General features: G+C 41.5%; 1 protein-coding gene across 9 annotated transcripts in view; it reads left to right on the forward strand.

The window, feature by feature from the left end:
* The window catches only part of Kif1b (kinesin family member 1B), a 140,543-nt gene that overhangs the window by 12,365 nt on the left and 100,701 nt on the right, over nt 1-27,477 (forward strand). For all 9 annotated transcript variants that reach the window (XM_057785191.1, XM_057785182.1, XM_057785188.1 and 6 more), the window contains exons 2-4: nt 8,134-8,313; nt 24,654-24,730; nt 26,241-26,420. In XM_057785191.1, coding sequence (XP_057641174.1) covers nt 8,208-8,313; nt 24,654-24,730; nt 26,241-26,420 — 363 coding nt within the window. In that variant the 5' untranslated portion in view covers nt 8,134-8,207. The remainder of the gene's footprint in view (nt 1-8,133; nt 8,314-24,653; nt 24,731-26,240; nt 26,421-27,477) is intronic.

Raw genomic sequence — 27,477 nt, forward strand, 5'->3', positions numbered from 1 at the left:
CAGGCAAAATTTGAGAACTATTCAAATGGTAAATTTCAGTGTTTTATTGTCCCTTTAGTGAATGCTTCTGGAAGTTTTGCTCCATTCTACTTTCCTACTGCTTCTAACTATGCCATAAGGAAAGAAAACTAGGGGGCTGGAGAGATGGCTCAGAGGTTAAGAGCACTGGCTGCTCTTCCAGAGGTCCTGAGTTCAATTCCCAGCAACCACATGGTGGCTCACAACCATCTGTAATGAGATCTGGCGCCCTCTTCTGGCGTGCGGGCATACATCAAGGCAGAATGTTGTATACATAATAAATAAATAAATCTTTAAAAAAAAGGGAAAGAAAACTAGTCAGTAAGACAGTCTAGAACTGGAGTGCTTAAGTAACTTAGAGTACAGATCGTGACCTGTCATCTGTGTATATGTGTTAGTGTGTACATATATGTGCAATCAGAGAACAGCTTTAGGAGTGGTTTGATGTGGGATTTCCCTCTGTATGCTATGATTACCATTAATGAATAAAGAAACTGCATTGGACCTATAGCAGGGCAGAATTTAAGTAGGCAGGGAAAACTAAATTGAATGCTAGGAGAAAGAAGGGTGGAGTCAGGGAGAAGCTATGGAGCCACAACCAGAGACAGATGCTGGGAACTTTACCTGGTAAACCACTGCCACATGGCAATACACAGATTAATGGAAATGGGTTAAATTAAGATGTAAGAGTTAGCCAATAAGAAGTTAGAGCTAATGGGCCAAACAGTGCTTTAAATAATATGGTTCCTGTGTGATTATTTTGGGGCTAAGTGGCCAGGAGCCAACAAGCGGCCTTTCTTCATACCACAGTGGTTTCTCGGGAGTCATCCATTGTCTTTGAGACAAGGCATTTCATTTTCTGAAGTTTATGATTTAGGTTGGTTGGCTGGCCAGCGAGCCACACAGATCCTTCTTCCCTGCCTCCCTGCCCCTGGGACAGGTGTTTGTTTGGTTTTTGAGAAAAGGTCTCACTGTTTAGTCTTGGCTGGCTTGGAACTCACTATGTAGACCAGATCATACAGATTTGTCTGTCCTTGCCTCTGACTTCTGAGTATTCCTGAGTACTGGGATTTAAGGCATGGGCCGTCACACCTGGAAAGTTGTAGTTCCCTGATGGACATCTGTTACAGAAGACTATAGTTGTAGGTAGTTTACACAGTAACTCTTTGTAGTTCACTTAACTGTAATTTCAATTACTGTATAAAATTTTAACTCATTTGTGAAGATATTCTCAGTTTTACCACAGAGTTAAATGAAAAAGTATTATATTTTATATATTTTTGCATGTTTCTGTTGTGGGAAAGTTTTTTTTTTCTTCTCATTGTATTTTATTGGATTAGATGGATAGAGGAAGCAAACTTATATTTCGGTGAGAGCTATTTTGACTTTGGTTGTGTGAGGTTGAATGAAATCTGGCAGAATATTTAGAGAGGGGAATTAAGCCTGCTGCAGAATGACTGAGGATGTTAAGGATATTTTTGTTTTAGTTCATAGTTGTAAGTCATGTCAAAAGTTGAGCTAGAACGTTCAGTGTTTTCTGTTTTATTTCTAAGGTAGAAGCTTTGAGTACTTTACCAGACCCTGGGTAGAACACACAAAAAAGAAACACTTAAAAACAAACATCTAAGTAGGGCTGGAAAGATGGCCCAGAGGCTAAGAGCACTTGACTGCTTTTCCAGAGGTCCTGAGTTCAATTCCCAGCAACCACATGGTGGCTCACAACCATCTGTAATTAGATCTGGTGCCCTCTTCTGGCCTGCAGGCATACATGCCAGAACACTGTATACATAATAAATAAATCTTTAAAAAAAAAAAATCTAAGTAGTCACATAACTATAAACATTTTAGCATTTATTTTTCTATTCCTGGTTATCTGGAAAAATGTTTTTACAGGTTTTCTTGCCTGAAATCATTTCAATTGGTTGATAAGTGATGTCTCTTTTACAGTCTTCTCCTAGTTTTTCTGTTTGAAGAAGTTGGGTGACTTGTTGAGTATTTCTTCCCGTATTCTGGATTTGGATAATGTCTTTGATGTGTTATCCAGATTCTCTTACTTTTTGTGTCTTGCAAAACGGTGAATTTCTTTTTTTTTTTTTTTTTTTTTTTTTTTTTTTTTTTTTTTGGTTTTTCGAGACAGGGTTTCTCTGTGGTTTTGGAGCCTTTCTTGGAACTAGCTCTTGTAGACCAGGCTGGTCTCGAACTCACAGAGATCCGCCTGCCTCTGCCTCCCAAGTGCTGGGATTAAAGGCGTGCGCCACCACCGCCCGGCTAAAACGGTGAATTTCTAAGGCTTGATTCTATTTGTTTTTCTTCTTAGGGGGTGGGGGTCAGAATACTTTCTAGGCAGTAGGTAGTAGGTCAGTAGGTGGTAGGTAGGTGTGCGGTGTATTTCCTTTTATAGGACACCAGGAAACATGTCCTGCTTCTAGTAATGACAGAACGAATCACCACTCTTTTATGTAATGTGTTTTAGCAACCACTGTTGACTGTGGCAGAAAGCCTTTATGTTGCCTAAGTTGGAAAAGAGAAGCATTCTAATTTCTTCTGTGTTTATTAGCTTGATTTGTTGTTGTTGTTGTTGTTGAGAACACACAATTGAAAGTCATGAAAATATATCCTTTAAAAAAAAATTAAACTGGGTGGTAGTGGCGCACGCCTTTAGTCACAGCACTCCGGAGCCAGAGGCAGGTGAATCTCTCTGAGTTTGAGGTCAGTCTGGTCTACAGAGCAAGCTCCAGGACAGCCAAGGCTACATAGAGACACTTTGCCTTGAAAAACCAATAATGATAGTAAATAATAATAATAATAATAATAATAATTTACCCTTATCTACTATTTGGTTATCTTGGAATATTTTATACAAGATATGCTGTTTGAATTTAAGACTGTACATTTGATGTGCGTGCATGTGTGTGTGTGTGTGTGTGTGACAAGGTCTTTATCCTCCTATATAGCTGAGAATTACCTTGAACTCTTTGATCCTCTTGCCTTCAGTTTCCCAAGTGCTGGGATTACAGAAACATGCTGCCAGTGCCTGACTGGTTTTTGTTTTGTTATTCCTTTTCCCTCATTACTCTCTCTTTAAAGTGGGAATTTTTAAAAATTGATATCTATGTCCTTTGACATGTCCTAGTCATTTTTGACAGATGTTTGCTTTGTGCCTAACTAAAATGTCTTAAGATCATGTTGAATTTCTTTGCTGAGATGGTATGAGCCTCTCCCCCAGCCCAAGTTCAAAGTGATTTCCGAAGGGGCTGGGATGTTCCCTTTGAGGAGCTATTGCAGATCAGCCTGAGAGCGTGCAGTCATGTAAAGTGTCGGTAGTGTTCTCGCTGTAAGTGCTTAGGAAATACTGCTGCTTTCTGGAATGTGTGGGTCTGTTGTCAGGGAGGTCTAATGAGGAATTGTAAAAGCACGCGAGTGTGGGTGAGTGAAGGAGTCGGGCTAGAACAGGGATGTGTCCTTTGGCTTTGCTCGTAGCCTCTTGGGAAGGAAGAGTGGCGTAGAAAGTCATAGTGTAGGAAGCTGAGTTAGGGGCAGGACTCGTTGTGCATAAGCTTGGGTGCGTGAGTTTTGATCCTGAGAACTCCTGCACAAGCTGAGCATGGCCTCGTAAGCCTGTAGTTCTAGTGCTGCAAGGGAAGGAGAAGGCGGATTGTGGGGCTCGCTGGTTGCTGCCCAGCCCCCGCGAGGGAGGTTCAAGTTGTGTAGATACTGTGTTGGGGAAGCACACACGAGAGCAGTTGTGTAGATACTGTGTCAGGGGACACGGGAGCAGTTGTGTAGATACTGTGTTGGGGAAGCACACACGAGAGCAGTTGTGTAGATACTGTGTTGGGGAAGCACACACGAGAGCAGTTGTGTAGATACTGTGTTGGGGAAGCACACACGAGAGCAGTTGTGTAGATACTGTGTTGGGGAAGCACACACGAGAGCAGTTGTGTAGATACTGTGTCAGGGACACGGGAGCAGTTGTGTAGATACTGTGTCAGGGACACGGGAGCAGTTGTGTAGATACTGTGTCAGGGGACATGGGAGCAGTTGTGTAGATACTGTGTCAGGGGACACGGGAGCAGTTGTGTAGATACTGTGTCAGGGGACACGGGAGCAGTTGTGTAGATACTGTGTCAGAGTTCCGTTCTCAGGCTCCAAATGGTGGATGGAGGGGACCATTTCCCACAAATTGTCCTCTGGCACACAAAATAAGTCAAATGTAATAAAAAGTTAAAAACAAAAATTCAGTACTTGATGCCTCCCTTAAGACTGTTGAATACTGGCCAGTGGCTGTCTTAGATTTATTGCTTCTCAGATCTGTTTTGTACAGCCCTGCTAAAGGACTATTGGACAAAAACAAAGCTCAGAGAACAGTTCATTTGTTGTGAGAGGCCTAGGCCTGGATCAGAGTACAGGTGATGAGAATGAGAGGTAGGGAGACTGAGGCAGAGGAGGATGGAGAATTCCAGTCTAGCCTTTGCTACATGTGAGGGAGGCCTTGCTTCCAAAAGGGAAAAAAGGTAGGAACTGATAGACTGCTAGTTGGGGAGATGATTGAGTTTGGGCATCATAATAGCTAAAATGATAGTTACTTGCCAAAGTTCTGTGGGGCTTCATGTTGATGTGGTTTGTCTTTCTCATCTGTTCTCCTTTCCCTTCTCCCTTCTTTTTCTCTCCCCTGTCTGTCTGTCTGTCTGTCTGTCTATCCATCCATCATCCATCCATTTGGTGATTGAACTCAGATCACTGAGTTATATCCCCAGCCCTTTTAAAAGTTTTATTAGGAGACGAGGTCTTAATGGACCAAGTCTAGACTGGTGTTGAACTAGCAAACCTCCTGGCCTACCTGTGTAGCTGTAATTACAGACATATGCTACTGCACCCATATTGAACTATGTTTTTTTTTTTTTTTTTTTAAATTTTTTTTTTTTTTTTTTGGTTTTTCGAGATAGGGTTTCTCTGTGGCTTTAGAGCCTGTCCTGGAACTAGCTCTTGTAGACCAGGCTGGTCTCGAACTCACAGAGATCCGCCTACCTCTGCCTCCCAAGTGCTGGGATTAAAGGCGTGCGCCACCACCGCCCGGCTGAACTATGTTTTTATATGTAACTTTTTCCTCAATGCTGCTTTTCTTTTGTGGGTGTGGGAGTGTCGGGATAGTATTGAACTGGTGACTATAGAATATGCAACATTTATTGGGAAATTTCATAACTCTAAGCTTTCATTTGATAAATGTGGCCACAGAAGTATTTGCTATATTAAAAACTCTTCAGTTTATGTAAAATAAAATAAACAGACTGGAAAGAAACATTGCAACATGTGTGTATTAAAAGATTAATATCAAAAACATTTCAGTAACCAAAAATTATCGAACCTAGCAAAGAAACAGGTTATTTTCCCATCCTTTAATGGACACTGCCCAGGCTCTTACACCAGATACTGTTCTACGTACTAATACATATGACAAGAGATTTCTGGGCAGTTTGGACTGGTGTGAGAGACAGAAAGAGAGAGACAACATTTCCCAAGAGGAAAAATTTCAAACAGTGATGATATTATTAAGAAAATAAGCCTGAAGACGGTGGTGCACTCCTTTAATCCCAGCACTCTGGAGGCAGAGGCAGGTGGATCTCTGAGTTTAGGTCAGCCTGGTCTACAGATTGAGTTCCAGGGCAGCCAGGTCTGTTACACAGAGAAACCTTGTCTTGAAAAAATGGAGCCAGGTCTGGTGGCACATTCTTTTAATCTTATCACTTTGGAGGCAGAGACATGCAGATCTGTGTGAGTTTGAAGCCAGCCTTGTCTACACAGTGAGTTTCAGTCTAGCCAGATCTCAGCAGTGAAATCCTGTCAGAGAAAAGAGGCCTGGAGGCCGGGCGGTGGTGGCGCACGCCTTTAATCCCAGCACTCGGGAGGCAGAGGCAGGCGGATCTCTGTGAGTTTGAGACCAGCCTGGTCTACAAGAGCTAGTTCCAGGACAGGCTCCAAAAAACCACAGAGAAACCCTGTCTCGAAAAACCAAAAAAAAAAAAAAAAAAAGAAAAGAGGCCTGGAGAGATAGATAGCTTAGTCAGTAAAGTGCTGAGGACCTGAATCCAATTTGCAAAACCATGTTTAAAAAAAAAAAAAAACACAAAAAACCTGAGTGTCATGTGTTTGGGAAGATGGAGACAGGGACATCACTGGGACTCACTGGGTTTAAGGCCTGTTCATTCAGAAGGCAGAGGCAGGCAGTTCTCTGTGAATTCAAAGCCAGCCAGGTGTACATAGTGAGTTCCAGGATAGCTAGGGCTACACAGAAAGGACCCCCCACCCCCCTCAATGAAACAAAACAAGAAGGAAATTGCGCCTGATACTGGAAACCTGGTCCATTCTACCCCGGGCTAGTGATAGAAGTCATAGATCTTGCAAGAGAACCTACAACTGCCACTTTACTATCCCAGTGTATTCCTTAGTTACATTCTAAATATTCATCCTTCTCCCCACAGACTGCTGTAGTTCTCGCCCCTCCGCAAGGACCCCTCACATCCTCTGCAGCAGGTGGAGACCATTACAGAAAGCCATAACTGATCAAATGCAGAGTTTTGTGGAACCCCGTCCCAATGATATTTTACAACTCTTGAATGTAAGGTTCAGGAATCATTGTGGAAAGGGGGCAGAAAGATTATCAGAGCTAGAAGAGCAGGGAGTTTGCTATGAGATTTTGTCTCCTAGAAAAGTCAAAAGATGCTACATCCATGAGGTCTCAACAATATAGCTTTCTAAACATAAGCTTAAGAGAGCTGACACCAAGGGCATGTTTTGTTTTGTTTTTGGGTTTTTCGAGACAGGGTTTCTCTGGGTAGCTTCGGCTGTCCTGGAACTCACTCTATAGACCAAGCTGGCCTTGGATTCAGAGAGATCCACCTGCCTCCTGAGTGCTGGGATTAAAGGTGTGCGCCACCATACCGGGCTCACCAAGAGACATGTTAACATGGAGCTGTAGGCAACTAAGCAATGCTGAGAGCAGGAGAAAAAATATTCATAAGGGAAGAGCATCTCAATTGATTATCCAATCCCAAATGTTCAGCCCTGAAAACTTACTCATAGAAGTGACGTTATACAGAGCAGGTGTATTTATATATTTAAGAATCTGCGTACACGCTCAAACACACACACTTGAAATAACAGACAAAAGCTATGAATTCGACAGGGGATGGGAGTGTGGGAGAAATTGGAGGGAGAAAAGAGGAGTAAAAATGATATAATCTCAAATATTTTTAAAAGACATTTAGCTTATATACCTTGGCATGTAATTTCTCAGTGGTTCAAAATTGATAATAATTTCAAAAAAGTAAAAAGATGTGATTCAATTCTGATGTGGGAACTATTTTTTTTAAAGAAAATATTGGTCAGATTTTAAAGTTCTATAGGGTTCTATGATAAAACTCATAAATACTTTGTCTTTTTAGCTTTTTGATTGTTTCTTCTTGAAGATGTTTTTGTAATGAATAAAAATACCTTATTGGTTGTTTCTTTTGGAAATTACTTACGGCTTACTCTTTATTCATTTTCTTTCCTATGGGCTTTCACTGGTTTTAGTCTGTGGAGAGAGAAACTTCCTCTGACATGTTTGTGTTTTTCCTCTGGTCTTTGCAGTAGTGGAGTGTAGTGGTTTGATTCAGCTCACAAGTCACTGGCAAGTCTCCTGGTTGTCGTGCAGGGCCTTTGAGGGTCAAAGAGAGTCTGTCGTAGGCAAAGGAGCACACTAGGACATTCTCTCTTTTTGTTTTAAGTGTCACAGAATCAAGTGTTTTAGATTGTCAAGTAGAGAAAAATCCGTCAACTTCCCTTAAAGTAATAAATGATGTTTTTACTGGGGCAGTGGTGGCACACGCCTTCGATCCCAGCATTTGGGAGGCAGAGGCAGGTGGATCTCTGAGTTCGAGACATTTTAGGGTTTGAGAAAAATAGTAAGATAAGAAAAGGAACTTCCCTCTTTCCTGTTCGGTAAGTTACTGTTGGGAATGTAAGATATGTAGCCGAGAAAGGACAGACTTTAGAAATAGAACTGACTGCGGCAATGAGTCAGTCTTTACGTCCCTTAATTCTAATCACCTTGTGTACACTGTTTCTCTTTTAAAGGAGCCTTGAACAGAACTTCAAAAGAAGATTTGATTTTTATCTCTGGACTGCATATATAGTATAAGGCCACCAGAATGTCGGGAGCCTCAGTGAAGGTAGCTGTTCGAGTGAGGCCCTTCAATTCTCGAGAGACCAGCAAGGAGTCCAAGTGCATCATTCAGATGCAGGGCAACTCGACCAGTGAGTACAAGCTGTTTTCCACCTGTGCTTCCCTTCCCTTCCTTCCTCCCTCTCAGGGTGCTCAGAATAAGTCCTAACACTTTGACCTTTGCTGTTCAGAACGGCCAGTTGGATGGCTTTTACTTAGGGCCATTTGCTGCAGTACGGGATGTTACTTCTACTCTTTGTCTTTGAGAGAGCCTGAATAGCTTAAGTAATTTCACTAGTGTCGATGGTACATGACAGTAAAGGTGTAAGCAGTGATTTTTACTAGATTCTAAGTAAAATAGAACTTTAAAGCCCCAAGATTATTTTTTATTTCTTTTATTAAATACAATTTGAGCTTGTTAAGATGTTTTTTGACTACAATGTTTGGTTTGTATGTTGGTTATGATTGTAATGTACAGTAAACTGCCAGGCATGGTGGCACACACCTATAAATCTTGGGGCATTGAGGCAGGAAGAAGTTTGAGGCCAGACTGAGCTACAGAGTGAGTTCCAAGGTTTCTGGTTATTTAGTGGCTGTATATCTTGAGAAATGCAGTGTGGTCAACACATGCTCCGACAGTCGTTTCCTCCTATCTTGGTTCTCTATTCAACTGCTTAGAGAAAAGTGACGTAAGCTGTTTCCATTGCACACGTATTACTAAATTATTTTATTTGGGTCTGTAGGCATAATATAGTTTTAGATAGAAGTAGACACCATCTTTTAGTGTCTACTTTGTAGATAGAGCAGAGTTATTGATTTTTTTTCAGACTGATTACTGCTACACCCTCACAGTGGAATTCTTTTACAATAGGAATAATGTGACATACTAAAATAGCTGTGTGTTGCTAGTGATCCATTTACATTAATTATTTTCTTCATTGCTGCAACAAAATACCTGCCAGAAGGACATAGCTGCAGGGGGCTGGAGGCTGCTGGCTGCGTTCTGTCCACAATCAGGAATTAGAGGGAGGGAGGCAGAGAGACAGAGACTGCTGCTCAGCTCACTTTCTCCTTTTAAAAAAAAAACAAGACAAAACAGCCAGTGTTGATCATCTGGCCAAGTACCAAAAGTTCTTGCTTCTGAAAACTTTTTAAGTATTGGTTCCCACACAGAGCAATCAAGTCACGTGCCATGAGCCCCCTTTTAAATTCTTTTCCTTAAAAAAAAGGTGTTTTTTTAAAAGATTGGGTCTTATATATGAGACGTTGATCTCAAACTTGGATTTCTGATCCTCCTGCCTCTACCTCATGAATACCTACAGGCCCTGTGCCTCCATACCTGACTTTATACCATGCTGAGAGTTGAACCCAGTACTTTCTGCCTATGAGAAAGTAACTCAACCAACTGAGCTATAATCTCAAATCTCAAAAGAAAAATTCATGATACTAAATAAAAGTGATCAAAGTGATACTTGTCATAAACTAAAGTTTTTTAGAAGAGCAAATGCAGTCAGGTGTAGTGGCGTATACCTGTAATCTCAGTACTCAGGAGATTAAGGCAGAAGGATGGTGAGTTCGAGGATAGCTTTGGTTATGGAGTAAGACACTGTCTTTTTTTTTTTTTTTGTTTTTTTTTTTTGTTTGTTTTTCAAGACAGGGTTTCTCTGTGGCTTTGGAGCCCGTCCTGGAACTACTCTGTAGACCAGGCTCGTCTCGAACTCACAGAGATCCGCGTGCCTCTGCCTCCCAAGTGCTGGGATTAAAGGTGTGCGCCACCACCGCCTGGCAAGACACTGTCTTAAAAATAAAAATTCAAGCTCGGATGTTAGCTCAGTGAGTAAAGTGCTTCCTATGCAGGCCTCGGACCTGAGTTTGGGTCTAGAGTCCTCATTTAGGAAAGCTGAGTATGATTGAGTGGTGGTGGCACAGCCTTTAATCCCCTCACTCAGGAGGCAGACGCAGGTGGATATCTGAATTTGAGGCCAGCGTGGTCTACAGAGTAAATTCTAGGACAGCCATGGCTATGCAGAGAAACCCTGTCTTGTAACAAACAAACAGTCAAACAAAAAGGCTGAGTGTGAAATCACATTGCTAGGGAGGTGAAAACAAGCCATTTTCCTGGGGTTATTGGCTAAGTCAATAATGAGATAGCTGTAGGGTGCACTTGAAATAAACAGATTAAGACTATTCATTTAAAAAGTTATATTTTATGTGTATGACTGTTTTGCCTGCATGTGAACCATGTACATACCTGATGCTTGAGGAGACCAGAAGAGGGGTTTGATCTCCTGAAACTAGAGTTACAGATGGTTGTGAGCTAGCACATGTGTGCTGGGACCTGAACCTGAGTCCTCTGTAAGAACAAGTAGTTTTTTGTTTGTTTGTTTTTGTTTTTCTTTTTTTTTGTTTTTTTGTTTTTCGAGACAGGGTTTCTCTGTGGTTTTGGAGCCTGTCCTGGAACTAACTCTTGTAGACCAGGCTGGTCTCGAACTCACAGAGATCCGCCTGCCTCTGCCTCCCGAGTGCTGGGATTAAAGGCGTGTGCCACCACCGCCCGGCTTGTTTTTGTTTTTCAAGACAGGATTTCTCTGTAGTTTTAGAGCCTGTCCTGGAACTAGCTCTTGTAGACCAGGCTGACTTTGAACTCACAGAGATCCACCTGCCTCTGCCTCCCTTGAGATTAAGGGCACGCCCACTACTACCTGACAGAACAAGTGTTCTTACTAAAAGGTTAGTCTTAAATTGAGAGGGTACATGCTTTTTTTTCTTCCTCCCCAGACAGGGTTTCTCTGTATAACAGGCATGGCTGTCCTGGAAACTTCATTGTAGACCAGGCTGGCCTTAAATTCACAGAGATCCACTTGCCTCTGCCTCTTGAGAATGTTGAGATTAAGTGTGTGTACCACACCGTTCAGCCTGTACATGAGTTATTGAAAAACATGGATACAGGATAGCCATATGTGTTACATACTAAAAGGCCGTTAATGCTGGCAAACTGGCCTGCCTGGGTAATAACAGGATTGTAGCTCATTTCAGATGGAGTACAGTGGAGTGCCTGCCCTTCTGTAATAATTTTTATCAAAAAGTAGAAAAGCATAAAGAATACTTTGGGGACTATGCAAAATCAGAAAGGTTATTGGCAGCCTTTTTATTTAAGTGCCCTGTGGTTTCAGGAAGTACTTTCTGGCATAGCAAATATTACCGCCTTATATACGCTGGAGTCCTGAACACAAACGGCTTTGCTCAGTAATATCCTTTCTTTCCTCACATTCTTACACTTGAGATGCATTTCTTTTGTCTAATTACTTAATAAAAAGGAAAATGGGCCAAAAGTAATGATTTAACTTTTGACATTCATGCTTGAGTTCCGTGTGGAAGTTTGGAGACAGTGAGCATAAACTAATTCCCTCAGACAAAGAGGAGCTGGGTACAGCTGCTTTTCTCACAGGCGTGAGACTGAACCGTAAGATTTTGCTTTGTGTTTCATAGAATTCTGTGCCTTGCCCTTGGGTAAATCCATTTGTTTATCAGTCTTTCTTGCCTGGTATCTTAGAATTTTTATTTTTTATGCTTAGGTTCAGTGGGATAGACATGTTTGTTTGTTTTTTTATTCCTAGCGGTTCATTTTAAGGCTTTCCTGGCCACACACACGTGTTCTGAACCAAGTGATGCAAATCACGACTGGCACGGAGGACTCCCACGTCTAATTCCTGAGAACATGGCTGTCGGAAGGGCTTAGCCATTATGGAAGTTTGGGAAAGACTGATGTAGAAAAGAATGCTTTTATTTTATTGTTTTGCTCTTTTGAGACAGGTGTCACTCTGTAGCCCCGACTTTTCTCATACCCATGGTTACTGAGCCTCAGTCTTCTGGGTGCTGGGATTGTAATTGTGAGCCACTACACACTGGTAGAAGGGAGTGCTCTTAAGTTTGTACGATGTTTCTATCATTAATTAATCTAAATCAGTCATGCAAAAAGAGAAGTTGGGTGCATTGTGCCGTCCACAGCAGAAGTTAGGGCATGTCTTCCAAGGCACAGCCTTGCTTCATAGCCTGCTCCTTCTCAAATCTCTCTGCCGTATTTTTGCTCCTTCCTTTTCCAGAGAGAGGAATCTTTACTTCTAAAGCCACGTGTCTACTTGATTAAATGTTTCTCAGAAGTAATACAATGTCCAGGTCCTCTCCAGGCCCTATCCTGCACTGTCTTTGGCCTTCTCTTTTCTCAGTAATGTCAAAGTTGGGAAGGACTGTGGTTTTCAAGGCCACCTTTCCTTGGCACAGGCTTGTGTATTTGGGTACTGACTTTGTGTGGACCTTTCCCTCTCTGGCCTTCCGCCCCTTCCAGTTTGTTTGTTTATTTATCTACTTATTTGTCTATTTATCTGTTTGGGTTGTGTGTGTGTGTGTGTGTGTGTGTGTGTAGCAAATGTGTGTGACCATGTGGGTGTGGAGGTCAGAGGACAACCTTGAAGATTCTTTACTTCTTTCACTTTTCCGTGAGTTCTGGATCTTGAACTGAGGGAGTAAGTTTACATGGCAGAGCACTTTGCTCACCGAGCCACCTTGCTGGCTCTGTCCAGCTATATCCATTGCTTTCTCATAGAGACGGGCATTAGATTGTGCTCTCATTTATAGACAAGGTGTCAGGAGTACTCTTCTCTCTCTTTTCTTATTTTTTTTTTTTGAGACATTGTCTCTTGTAACCCAAACTGGCCTTTAACTCACTGTGTAGTAGAGGATGGTTTTCAGTTTCAGCTTCTTTCTGATGCTCCTGTTCCACTTTCTGAACGTTGAAATTAGAGGCAGTCATAAATCTTGTAGTCTACAGGATACTGGGGGCCAGACAGCAGGCCTTGTGTATTCTGAGTGACATCCTGACCACGGGTACACTTCTTTTTGTTTTCTATTTTGCTTAAAAAGCATTACTGTATTTGATTACTTGAGCATATCATGTTGAGACATATTTGTACGTGATAGAAAATAATACTGGTTTTGGTAAATTAGAAGTAGTTCTTCTGTATTCTACTTCTATTTATTTACTTGCTTTGAAGGGTTAGTTGGGTTTATTAACACAAATTAGTAGAATATTAGTGTTGGAACCTGGTTTTTGGTGTGTGTGGTCTATCTTGTGTTTATTTAGAAGTTCCTGCTGTGGAGTTCTATTTATAGCACAGCATTGAGGAAGAGATGATGCATCTCTTGGCTGTTTCTACAAACAAAAGAGGATTCTTTTGATTTAACAATCATTTGCAGCAGAATTACTGTCAATGTTGTAATTGTTTTCTTTCTTTCTTTTTTTTTGTTAAAATATTTAATACAATATTCTGTCTGTGTGTATGCCTGCAGGCCAGAAGAGGGCACCAGACCTCATTACAGATGGTTGTGAGCCACCATGTGGTTGCCGGGAATAGAACTCAGGACCTTTGGAAGAGCAGGCAATGCTCTTAACCACTGAGCCATCTCTCCAGCCCCAATTGTTTTCTTTATATTAGGAAAAATCTGGGTAGTGTTAGAATAGTTATTCTGAAGACATTTTGGTATTTATCCATATACATATTATTTATTTGTGTGTGTGTGGAGATCAAAGGACAATTTAGGGAGGTGATTCCTTCTTTGTACCTTGTGGGCTCCAAGGATTAAGCTTGGGTCAGGCTTCATGGCACTTTTCCTGAGCATGTAGCCAGCCTTACTCATCCATTTCTTAGCAGATCAAAATTAGCGTGCTTAGTTTACTCTCTCGGGGCTCCTTAATCTGGCTATGATGATCATCTTTACTGCTCTACTCCAGGCCTGTCCTTTGGTCAAAGTGTCAGAGTACAGGTTTTTACCTTGTGCAGTGGCGTCATGAATTTGGAGGAATTCTGAGGTTGTGTTTCATATCCATTGCACCTTCCTTAATGAAGTGTTCAGGAAGTAGAATTTGTTACCTTATCTCTTTGGTCATTATAGACAGACAGATAGTCCCCCCCCCCCGCCCCCCGACACAGGGTTTCTCTGTGTAGCCCTGGCTATTCTGGAACTCTTTCTGTAGACCAGGCTGGCCTCAAACTCACAGAGATCCATCTGCCTCTGCCTCCCGAGTGCTGGGATTAAAGGTGTGCATCGTCAGTGCCTGACGGTAGATAATACCTTTAAGAATAAAAATCGAAGCCGGGTGGTGGTGGCGCACGCCTTTAATCCCAGCACTCGGGAGGCAGAGGCAGGCGGATCTCTGTGAGTTCGAGACCAGCCTGGTCTACAAAGGGAGTTCCAGGACAGGCTCCAAAGCTACAGAGAAACCCTGTCTCGAAAAACCAAAAAAAAAAAAAAAAAAAAAGAATAAAAATCGAACTCTCTTTGCTCCATTTTTCGTGAGAATAACATAGTTTGTACAGTGATCCTCCCTCGTGTTGTGAAACCATTGTAGTTCAGGTAAAGTGGTCTGTCACTTAATAGTCTGTTGACTGCCTTCCCCCATTCCTTGGCACATGATTCATCCAGGCTTGATGGCGTAGACCTATAATGCCAACCTATAATGTCAACCCTTAGGAAAGGTTGAGGCAAGAGATCTGGATTTTCAGGTCAGGTTGGGCTACTTAATGAGTGTGAGGCCAGTCATAGCTTCATAATGAGAACCTGTCATAAAACAAAGCAGTGTGGGCTGGAGAGATGGCTCAGTGGTTAAGAGCGTTGCCTGCTCTTCCAAAGGTCCTGAGTTCAATTCCCAGCAACCACATGGTGGCTGACAACCATCTGTAATGAGATCTGGTGCCCTCTTCTGGCCAGCAGGCATACACACAGAATATTGTATACATAATAAATAAATATTTAAAAAAAAAAAAAAAAAAAAACAAAGCAGTGTGGTTCCAGAGCTAGTGGGATAGCTCAGGGAGACCAGGTGCTTAGTCCATATGAAGCCAAACTCAGTCCCCCACCCACACCTCATGATTTCAGGAGTTTGATTGACAGTGGTGTTTTATGCCTATGAGCTGTGCTTCACTTATGTCATCTTTTGTCTTCAGACACTTGAGCCCTGGTCTTCCTTTATTAAATGGAGATGTAGTTCACTGATACAGCCACCACTTACCAAGTGTTAGGCATGGGCTTCAGTTTCCAGAATCCGTAAATAGGGGAAACAAAGATGTTGCTAATGCCTTTCCAAGCTTCTCTTCTGGGGCTATTTGCAAGGATCAAATAGAATGATGTATACTTGTAGGATGAAATTTGAAAAATTAATTTTTGTGGTTAATCTTAGTTCCAAAGTTATTTTCAGTCAGAGTTTAATTTTTAATTATTTTTTATTTCATGTGCATTGATGTTTTACCTGCATTTACGTCTGTGTGAGGGTGTTAGATCCCCTAGAACTGAAGTTACAGACAGTTGTGAGCTGGGAATTGAACACAAGTCCTCTGGAAGAGTATCCAGTGCTCTTAGCTGCTGAGCCAGCACTTCAGCCCAAGTTTAATGTTTTGTTTTGTTTTGTTTTATGTTTTTGCATTCATTTTATTTTGTTTTGTATTTTATTGTGTGTATGTGTGTGCATGTGCGTGTGTGCATGCCATGGCACATGTATGGAGGTCAGAGGACAGCTTGTGAGAGTCATTTCTCTTCCTACTTTGTGGATTCCGGGGATTGAATTTGTCCGGCTCAGCAGCAAGCATCTTTACTGGTTGAGGCACCTTGCTGACCAGAAACCAGAGAACCCCTTTCACTGTGAAAAACTTGAGGCAAAATATGTACAGGGAAAACCAAAAACCTTTACTTTTTATATATTTTTAATTGTGGAGAAAATGTGATTTCTCATTCAAAACAATAAACACATAAGTTGTCTTATTTAGGCACTTACAAAGTTTATTCATTCAGTCCTCAGAATAATCTAACTGATTTCCTTAACTTTTTTTATTTAAAAGGTTTTTTTTTTTTTTTTTATTTTGTTTCATTTTACATACCAACAGTTCCCCCTCCTTCCCTCCTGATCTTTCTCATTGCTTTGAAGTCATTGAGGCAAGGAGATTTTGTCTTGCTTACCTGGGCTCTCCTTTATCTTGTAACTAGACCTTGGCTGTCTGTCCTGTGCCCCAGTCTTTGTAAGTCACCTGTGCTGTACACGTCAACATAGTTACTGTTGTACTCTTTCGTTCAATAATACTTTTGTCCAATCTGGATATAACTTTAGATTAAGTTTGGCTTTTTGTTTGGGGTGGGGGGGGTGAGGCAGGATTTCTCTGTGTAGCCCTGGCTGTTCTGAAAATTGGCCTTGAACTCACTGAGATTCACCTGCCTCTGAGTGTTGGGATTAAAGGTGTGTGCCACCACTGCCCAGTGTTTTTCTTCTTCTTTTTTTTTTTTTTTTAAATATTTATTTATTATGTATACAATATTAGGTCTGTGTGTATGCCTGCAGGCCAGAAGAGGGCATCAGACCCCATTACAGATGGTTGTGAGCCACCATGTGGTTGCTGGGAATTGAACTCAGGACCTTTGGAAGAGCAGGCAATGCTCTTAACCTCTGAGCCATCTCTCCAGCCCAAGTGTTTTTCTTTATTAAGTGAAATCACAAAATAGAAGGGCACAACTATCAGTTCAAATCTTTGGGCTACTCAGATCAAATAAGATGGTGGCTTTCCAGAGAGCCCCCCCTTTTTTTTCATTGAGATTGCCTTACTATGTGGCCCTCAATGGCCTGGAACTTGCTTTGTAAATGAGGTTAGTTTTAAACTCATGGTTGTCCTCCCAGATTTGCCTCGTTAGTGCTGAATTACAGGTCTGTGCCAACAGATGAAGCTTCACCTGTTTGTTTTCAATATCTGTTGAGTGTGTACGTATGTGCCTGAGCAAGTAGGCATGTTCGCATGTCTTGGTGCATGTGTAGAGATGAAAGCACAATTTTCTAGAGGCGGGTTTCCTGCTTTCCAGTTTGCTGAGGCATCTCTTGTGATTCTGCAGCTGTTCTGTGTCAGTGAGGTGCCTGATAAGGTGCTGGGATCTGAACTCTAGGCCTCTTAACTGAGCAGCAAGCTCTTAGCTGCAGAGCCATCTGTGCAGCTGCTGACTCTGGGAGTCAAAGTCAGGTTTATGTGACTAGTACTTTTACCCCTGAGCTACCTCTCTGGCCCCAACCTCATCTCCATGTAAAATTATTCAAAACTTGCTTAGGAAGATCAGAATTGTTCGTTGAGAAGCTCTTCATTTCTGGTGTGGGAATGTGGGGCCTCACTGTGTAGCTCACCATGTGAACTCACCATGTAGACCCAGCTGATCTCGAACTCATAGAGATCTGCTTGCCTGTGTCTTTGAAATGCTGGGATTAAAGATATGTGCCACCACCCCTAGCTTCTTTTCTTACTATATATTTTTTTGTTCTTTGGGATTGAGTATATGGTGAGCATGTATAATATACCTACACTTTTTTTTTGAAATATTTATTTATTAAGTATACAATATTCTGTCTGTGTATATGCCTGCAGGCCAGAAGAGGGCACCAGATCTCATTACAGATGGTTGTGAGCCAACATGTGGTTGCTGGGAATTGAACTCAGGACCTTTGGAAGAGCAGGCAATGCTCTTAACCGCTGAGCCATCTCGCCAGCTCCCTACACTTTTTTTTTTATCATGTTAGAGTATGTAGTTATTTTAAATAATTAAAACACTTTGTGATTATATGTATTTTGTTCAAATGTAGTTTATGCTTTCTGCCATTTTACTATATTTCCAGAAGACTCTACTAGGGTATGGCTTTAGGTTTTGATTTCATGGTTTTGTAATATAAGTGGTGTACATATTTTTATTTTTATGTCTTTTTTCCTTAATTTTTGACATAGGATATTTTTTGGCAGAAGAAGGCTAGTCTGGTATCACCGGACTTTTTTATTTTGTGTTTTTGAGGCAGGGTCTTACTGTGCAGCCTTAGATGTCCTCAGACTCATGATCCTTCTGCTTCAACATCCTGAGTGCTAGAATTACAGACATGAACCACTGCACCTAGTCCATCACTAGGAGTTTTAACCAACCCAAACATGCTTCTTCAGAAGAGCCCAAACATGCTTTTGAAAAGAGCGAATGTAAAGTCAGACTGCTCCCACACTGATGTGTTAATTACAGTTGCAGGCAGAGTCTTAGTAGTTTGTCGACACCAGTGTAATTACTACATTAGTGACTTTGAGATATTAGATAAACAAATTTATTCTAGAGAATAAAAAGGGTTTAAATACAAATCTTGTTTTAAGCGCCTTGTTTTCTGGGGTTCAGTAATGAAAACATTTCTGTGTCTTTGTGCTGCGGTAACTAAATTGGAATGCAGGCAAGGAGAAGAGGAGGGAAGGAGTAAAATTGAGTGTTTAACAGCTTTGGAGGTTGTTTTTAACATTATCTAGTTTATTGTGTGGCTGTGCACACACTGTCGTGTATCTGTGGAGGTCAGGGAATAACTTGTGAGAGTCAGTTCTCTCCTTCCGCTGTATGGATCCCAGGGACCAAGACCAGGTCGTCAGGCCTGATTGGCCAGCACTTTTCCCTCTGAGCCGTCTTGCCAGTTCTCTAAGGTTTAGCTTTTTAAAAACTATTTATTATTTGTGTGTATTTGTGTGCGCCTGTGTGAGTTTATTTATACTAAAGAATTCAGCAGTTGTCAGAACCCTTAGAACTGGAGTATAGGTGGCTGTGCACTGCCATGGGGGTGCTGGATGAGGGTGCTGCACCTGAGTCCTCTGCAAGAGTGGTAAACGCTAACTGCTGTGCCATCTCCCTGCCCTCTGCAGTTAATCTTAACTTGAAGTGACTGTAAGAAAGAGAACATGATTAGTTCTGGTTCATTATTAAACTAAGGTCTTTGAAACATTTCATGATTGTTGTTTTAAAGATAGTCTATACTATAGGTAGCAGACACCATCTTGCTCTTCTCTGTCCCTTTTAAGGTAACCAGTGTTGACTGTGGCATGAGGAATTAAGAGTTTGAACCCAAAGGCAAATGGTGTGAAGATTTCCTTGAGAGTATAAAGGAGGGTTCTAGTTTCCCTTTGGTTTGGGAAAAAGAAACATTCAGGACTTCGGCACTGCACCTGCTTTTCAGTTTGATAAAGGAGGACTGAGATGGTATCATTCAGGAGGGGAGTAGAAGGAGCACAGCTTTTCAGTCAGCCTGAGCTATGAGGTCCTTCCCCTAGCATTCCATCAAGTGTGTGTGTATCTCTGTGTGTATTTATATGCATGTGTACATGGTGTTGTTTTTTCTCTTTTGTTTTTGGTACTTCCTGACTGCACATTCCCCTCTCCCATTCCTCATACCCCATCTTCCCTCTCCCCAAGATCCTCCTCACATTCCCTTCAGAAAAAAGCAGGCTTCCCAAGGAATATCCATGAGCATGGCTTAACAAATACAGTAAGACTAGACACAAACCCTCATATCAGGGCTGGGCGAGGCAGTTCAGTAGGAGGAAAAGGGTCACACAAGCATCTGAAAGAGCAGAGACTCCCACTCCCACTGTTAGGGGACCACCTCAGAAACACCAAGCTAACAAACATATTATGTATTCAGAGGCTCTAGTGCAGACCCATACAGGCTCTGTGATTGCCACTTCAGTCTGTGAGCCCTTACGAACCCACTTACTTGATGTCTGTGGGCCGTGTTCCCCTGGTAATCTCAACCACTCTGGTTCCTACATTCTGCCCCTCTTCCGTGGTGTTCCCCAATGTCCTAGGGGAGGGACCCGATGGAGATCTCCAGTTTGGGCTCTCTTTCTCCACGTAGTATTTGGCTGTGGGTCGATTGGGCTAGGCACTGATCTATGGCCATGGATGTAGCAGGTCTCAGACCCAGACAAGGCCCTGGTTGCAGCCCTGGTCCAGACAATACCATGACCCCAGTTGACAGCCCTAGCTACTCAAATCGGCCTGACACTGGCAGCGGCACAGCCCTTGGACACCAGCATGATTACAGGTGTGTCCCAAACGCCGGGCGTCCACATGGGTCTTGGTAGCAGCATGAGCAAGGGACACCAACACAGACCCAGACCTGGTCCTCGGCAGCAGCCCAGGCCAGGTTATCACCATGGTTCCAGGTGGTCATGCAGGTCACCCAGATTGGCAAGGCCACCATGGCAGCATGACCCTTGGACACCTACATGACCCCACCACAGGCCTCTGCATGGACCCTAGTGACGACAGAAGCCACAGACATCAACACAGGCTTCTGCGTTCCTCTAGGGCCCTGGATCAAGACCTGGCCCTTGGTTACAGCCCAGGCCAGATATATTTTATTTTTTAATATTTTATTTATATATGTGTTATCTTAGATATATAAAATATTTCCTAATTAAAAAATATTATCAGGAATCATAGGCTGGATAGCACAAATAGCCCTATGATAGAAAAAAAATCAGTAAAATGATTCCTAACGAGCTGGACAGTGATGGCACAGGCCTTTAATCCCAGCACTTGGGAGGCAGAGGCAGGCAGATCTCTGAGTTCGAGGCCAGTGTAGTCTACAGAGTTAGTTCCAGGACAACTAGGGCTGGTACACAGAGAAATCCTGTCTTGGGCCGGGTGGGGGGGGTGATTCCTAACGATAGCCTTATATATTATCAGACACCTTTTCTGTACTCATATACACACACACACAAAATTGAAAAACAATATAAAAAAAGAATATGGCTGGTAAGGTGGCTCTGGTTACGAGCACTTTATAGGATCTGGGTTTATTTCTAGTGCCCACGGGGTGGTTTACACCGTCTGTAACCCCAAGTGCAATGGACCCAACATTCATCTTCTGCACTCTTCAGGCCAGGCATGTAAGTGATGCATAGACACAGTGCGGGTAAACTCCCATAGAAGAACCCCCCCCCCCCAAAGAAAAGAAACCAACAAATAATTCTACAATCACAGATACAGAACTTAAGTAGAAATTAGGGGATGGAGAGATGACCCAGTTGTTAAGAGCACTGGCTGCTCTTCCAGAGGACCGTCTGATTTCCAGTACCCGTTTGATGGCTACCAACCATCTGTAACTCCAGTTCCAGAAAATCTGATGCCCTTTTCTGGCCTTGCATGAAATGCATAGACATACATGCAAACAAAATACCCTACACATAAAATACGCTGTTTTCTTTTTCTTTTCTTTTTCTTTTTTTTTTTGGTTTTGTGAGACAGGGTTTCTCTGTGGTTTTGGAGCCTGTCCTGGAACTAGCTCTTGTAGACCAGGCTGGTCTCGAACTCACAGAGATCTGCCTGCCTCTGCCTCCCAAGTGCTGGGATTAAAGGCGTGCGCCACCACCACCCGGCGCTGTTTTCTAAAGGTAGCAGAAATTACCATCCTTCTGAGGTTCCTGATAATGCTTTCCTCCTGAACAATATAAGTAACAATGTTTTTTCATTTGATAACTAAATATTTCAAATATGGGTAGATTTCAAGAGCTAATTCCAGGATAAGCTCTAAAGCTACAGAGAACCCCTGTCTCGAAAAGAAAAATCAAATATGGGTAGATTTAATATTATTTATGAAAACTATTACACAGTTATATACTGTCTGTGTGTTGCTTGGGATTGAGCTTGGTTTTATGTGCTAGGAAGCCACTGAGCTAGAACCCAAGCCTTATAAAGAACTTTTTTTTTTTTTAAACATTTATTTATTTATTATGTATACAATATTCTGTCTGTATGTATGCCTGCAGGCCAGAAGAGGGCACCAGACCCCATTACAGATGGTTATGAGCCACCATTTGGTTGCTGGGAATTGAACTCAGGACCTTTGGAAGAGCAGGCAATGCTCTTAACCTCTGAGCCATCTCTCCAGCCCATAAAGAACTTTTGAAAAAGTGTATATTTGTGTTCATTGTTTTGTTTTGTTTCTTGATTTTGTTTGTTTGGTTTTGGTTTTTTTGAGACAGTTCTGTGTAACTGCCCTGACTCTGCTGGAACTTGTTCTGTAGACCAGGCTGACCTCTAACTCACAGAGCTCCTTCTGTCTCTACCTTCTTCTCGAGTGCTGGAATTAAAGGCTACTGCCTGGCCTATTTATTGTTGATATAAGTGATTCTTTACAAAACAAACAAACAGGAGGGGGCTGGGAATGTAGCATATGGTAGCCTACTTGCTTAGTTTGTGCAAATCTCTGGCTTCAATCCCAGAAAACAAACAAACAAGAAACCCAGATTGGTTGTATAACTATCAGAGGCTTCAAAGATCTGAGAGAAAAACTTGCTGAGAAAGAAGAAAAGGATTTCATGTTAACTTACTACAGTCTGATGTAGATTTTCTTTGTTTTTCTCCGTAGGGAAATGATAAATCTAGGGACAGGATCTGAGAATTTGTATTTCTCATGTTCTTGACAGAATGATATGTGGATGAAGTGTTTGGTAACAGTCGGTTTTCTAGATGTGCTTATTTAACCATGCTTTAGAGTGGTGAAGATTGATTTCAGGGACATGCCCAGCACCTCGTAGTTCTTACTAGTTTTTAGCTCTGTCTCATACAACAGGACTCTAATATTTGTGTTCTTGGTAGAGTTTATTGTCTAATTCTTCTTGTTAAAACCAGGAAACTTTGCCAGTTGGTGATAGTGCATGCCTTTAATCCTAACATTAGGATTGGGAGGCAGAGGCAGGTGGAGCTCTGTGAGTTCAAGGCCAACCTGGTCTACAAAATAGGTTCCAGAACAGCCAGAGCGAAACAGTGAAACCCTGTCTTGAAAAACTAAAAAAGCAAGGAATAAAAGAGAGTTTTAAACAATGCCTGTGGCTTAATTTTAGGGGGTAGCTACATGCATATAGCTACATGCAAATATATAAAATGCCTTCTTCTGTTTCACTTTGGTAATCATTATGTGTAGAGAATAAGCATTTACATGATGATGTCTTGGCTAATTGTGGCAGCTCTGCAGATTCAAATTCTGAATCTGCTCTGTGACCTGAGGAATATTGAGCTTTTCTTTTATAACTTCTTTATAAAATGGGGATGAGAAAACATTTGCCTCACTGGGTGATTGGGAAGATAAAAAGATTTCTAAATGCAAAAGACTTAACGGGTTGGAGGACGGTGTGGCGAATCTGACTGCTTGCACTCTTGTCGGACTTTGATTAAGTCGCCGTGTATTTGTAGAGATGTTCTTTCTAGAACCATGTTCTCTTGTCACATGATTATGTGTAATGTGAGACTTATTAATTCTCTGTCAGCGTTTGAGGTTGCCACATAAGTATGTGGCTGTACCCAGAGGAATCCGGCCGAAGGGAGAACTTAGCATCGTAGCAACGGTTGCTGTTTGTGTGCTGCACACCAGCTGCTGAGGACAGGTTTACTTCTCAGTCCTGTTGTCCTGGACAGTTTGGGATGTAGCCTTGCCTCAGCGAGATGATTTGCTTGAGCTATCCAGTCTTAGAGATTTCATGACTACATGTTTGGGACAGTCTGTCTCATGTGAAATATGAGATAAAGCTTTGTATATATAAAAAAGGATTAAACTTCAGCATTCAAGTCAGTTGCTGCAGTGTGGTATGGTGGTATTAGTCACATGAGAAAGCATTTTCAGTATGTGTGATGAGATTTGTGATTTATTAGTACACTGTGGTTCTGCAAAAACATCCATGCACATATATACATGTAGTAGATTGCACATTGTCTACTGTGAATTTCAGAAAACACAATCTGCAATGAATACCTCATTACCAAATGATTTTTCTTTTTTTTTTTTAGTTTTTCAAGGCAAGGTTTCTTTGTAGCTCTGGAGACCAGGCTGGCCTCAAACTCACAGAGATCTGCTTGCCTCTGCCTCCCAAGTGCTGGGATTAAAGATGTGCTCCACCATCTCCCGGCTCCAAATGCTTTTTCGAAGTAGATAGCAAACATTTCCAAAAGAGTTTGTTTCATATTAGGTTGGATTAATATAATAATATCTTTCTAATTTTTATTTCTAATGTGTTGAAGTATTTCAAACCTTATGAGGTGCTTTGAGATAGAAACAGCCCATTTCCAAGTTTTATCTGCTAACTTACCTTCGAAAGGACACTCAGTCCTAGATTTACTGAGAACCTGTTATATTCTGAGTACTGGTAACATCCAATTGAGTGTGTGGTCTGATCTGAGTGTGTTTGTGTGTTCTAGTATAAGTATAAATTGTCTCTTAAATGATATTTTTTTTTTAAATATTTATTTATTTATTATGTATACAACATTCTGTTTATGTGTATGCCTGCAGACCAGAAGAGGGCACCAGACCTCATTACAGATGGTTGTGAGCCACCATGTGGTTGCTGGGAATTGAGCTCAGGACCTTTGGAAGAGCAGGCAATGCTCTTAACCTCTGAGCCATCTCTCCAGCCCCGATATTTTTGTTTTTTGATTGTCCTCTTAAGACTCAATAGTATAAATATGCTGTTTGGGATGATTTGAGCATATAGTATAACATATTGAGCTAATAAACTTGCAATTGAAGGACTTAACACAATTTAATATTTTTATTCTCTAGGTATTATTAACCCAAAGAACCCAAAGGAAGCACCAAAGTCCTTCAGCTTCGACTACTCGTACTGGTCTCACACCTCGGTGAGTCCCCTGCCTCCCTCTGCCTTTCTTGTCTTACTTTTATCCTAAGTTGTTTCAAGATCCAATTCTGATTTTTCCGAGTGTGGCCAAGGATGAGTTCTGTGTGTGTGTGTTTGAGGAAGATGTGTTACTAGTTTTTTGTTGTTTTGAGACAGAATCTCATTGCTCACATTGGCATTGAACTTACTGTTTACTCTAGGCTAGCTTCAAACTTGGGCCAGTATTCCTGATTTACCCTCTCAAGAGCTAGAATTACAGGCATAGGCTATAACACGTGGCTAATAAAATCCCAGTTTATAAGTTCATTTTAAAAAATTATTTGTTTGCTCATTCATGGTGTGTGTGTGTGTGTATGTGTGCGTGCAGGGGATGCATGTGTGCACATATGAAGACTGGAGGTTGGTATCTGGTGTTCTTCATCACTTTCCACCATATTGAGACAGGGTTTTTCTGCACCAGTAGCTCACTGACTGGCTGAACTGTCTGGTCCGTGAGCACTAGGGTTAAAGATGCATGCTGCCATAGGCAGCTTTGATGTGGGTCCTGGGAGTCTAAACTTTGGCTCTCTTGTTTGCACAGAAGCCCACAGTTTACCCACTGAGCCATATCCCTGGCTTCTTAATTTATTTTCATTTTTAAAGACAGTTGTTTTGAAGTCCTGGTGTGGTGGCACATACCTTTAGTCCCAACATTCAAGAGACAGAGGCAGATGAATTTCTGTGAATTCCAGGACAGCCTGGTTGGTATATAAAATTCCAGGCCAGCCAGAGCTGTATAGTGAAACTCTGTTTTAAAAAAAACAAAACGAACCCAAGTAAGACAGAGACTGACTTGGGCCTCACTATGTGTAGCTGAAGCTGACCTTGAACTCCTGATCCTCCTGACTCTTCCTCCTCAGTGATGAAATTACAACTCTGTTATTACATCCAGCCATAAGTTCAGTTTTGATGCAGTGAATACTACCTGGGGAATAATGTATTTACTTTAATCAAGTATTTTGGTTCTTCCTGACTCCTTTAGTCAGTGTAGGACCAAATCTTGGTGACTTTAAAGACTGTCTTCTGTTTTTGTACACTTGCGTCTGAGGCATTGTAAGTTGTCCTGTTTTGTGAGGAGAGATGTTCCACACTATCTGCAAAGCCTAATCAAGGAGAGGGTTGAGGGAGGAATTAAAAATGTTCTTCACTAAAATTGTATTTTTCTTTGAAGTAGCCCCATTGTTTACAGTAAGTTCAAAGAAGTAGTTTTGTATGTGAACCTGACCTTTGATCTGTTACTCTTGTTTTTTACTTAAGAAAATCTTGGAGCTCTAACTTCTATAGTGCCTTTCTATGTGAATGTGTGTGTGTGTGTGTGTGTGTGTGTAAATGAAAAAAATGTGTAGAAGGGTCTTTAAAAATGTATAGTTTAAATGACTATTTTGATTCCAAACATTTTTAATGTAGTTGTCAAATTAATATAGGAAAGACTATTAGTAAATGACCGTAACTTTTCTTCTTAATCTTTACAGCCTGAAGATCCCTGCTTTGCATCGCAGAATCGTGTGTACAATGACATTGGGAAGGAAATGCTCTTACATGCCTTTGAAGGATATAATGTCTGTATTTTTGCCTATGGGCAGACTGGTGCTGGGAAATCCTACACAATGATGGGGAAGCAAGAAGAAAGCCAAGCTGGCATCATTCCACAGGTAAAGCAATTGAATGTCGGCATCTGTGCCCATCAATACTTTCAGTTGCAGATTGCTTTTTATTTACCAGAAAATGTATTCAGAGACTGTGATATGTAAGGCACAAGGGAGACTGCTTGTCTGTTCCCTCAGAAGTGCTTCCTATGAGAGGAAAAGATTGGCATATTTTTAAGATGGAAGAGTTAGCATTTTCTAGAAACATTGCTGTTTCTGAACTGCCACATTATCTTATCTTTTAGTGTTATCAGCTACTTATGCTGGAACCCTCAGGAAATGTTGATGTGATTTTATCAAAAGTTCCTATATAGCTGGGTGGCGGTGGCACACACTTTCAGTTGCAGCACTCAGGAGGCAGAGGCAGGAGAATCTCTGAGTTAGAGGCCAGCCTGATCTACAGAACAAGTTCTAGGACAGCTAGGGCTACACAGAGAAATCCTGTTCCAAAAAATCAAAATAATAAAACAAAAAAAATTTCCTATATAGATCACCTCTAAAGAGTGTATTTTTATTTTCCTTTTTTGTGGTTCTAAGGAATACCCTAGGTCCCAGTGTTTAAGGAAGTACTCTGCTGCAAATTACATTCTGTCCCTTTGTTTTTTAAATTTGTGTGTTTTAATTTTTTAATTAGTTTTTTAATTTTTAAAAATTTAATGTGCTATGATGCCCAGTTCATGGGGTTCCAGGGATCCAGCCCAGGGCTTTGAGCAAGCTAGGCAAGCCCTCTGCCAGCTGAGCTGCAGCCCCGTACCCTCTTTAGACTGTAAGTTTTGTTTATGATAAATAATGTTGCCATCAGGTCTTTGGTTTTTGCTTGCTTATTTGCTTTTTGACTCCGTTTCACTACATAGCCCTGGCTGTCCTAGAACTCAGTATGTAGACGGGGCTGGCCTGGAACTCACAGAGATTCTTCCTGTTTCTGCCTCCAGAGTACTTGCATTGAAGGTATGCACCATCACATGTAGGCCATTGCAGTTAAGTCCTTGATTATAAATTTTTGCTCATTTTTAGTTAGTTTTATTGCTGTAGTGATGTATACCAGTTACCTGATTATAGGATG

This window comes from Chionomys nivalis, chromosome 11 (assembly GCF_950005125.1).
Source record: "Chionomys nivalis chromosome 11, mChiNiv1.1, whole genome shotgun sequence".
In the NCBI taxonomy this organism is placed as follows: Eukaryota; Metazoa; Chordata; class Mammalia; order Rodentia; family Cricetidae; genus Chionomys; species Chionomys nivalis.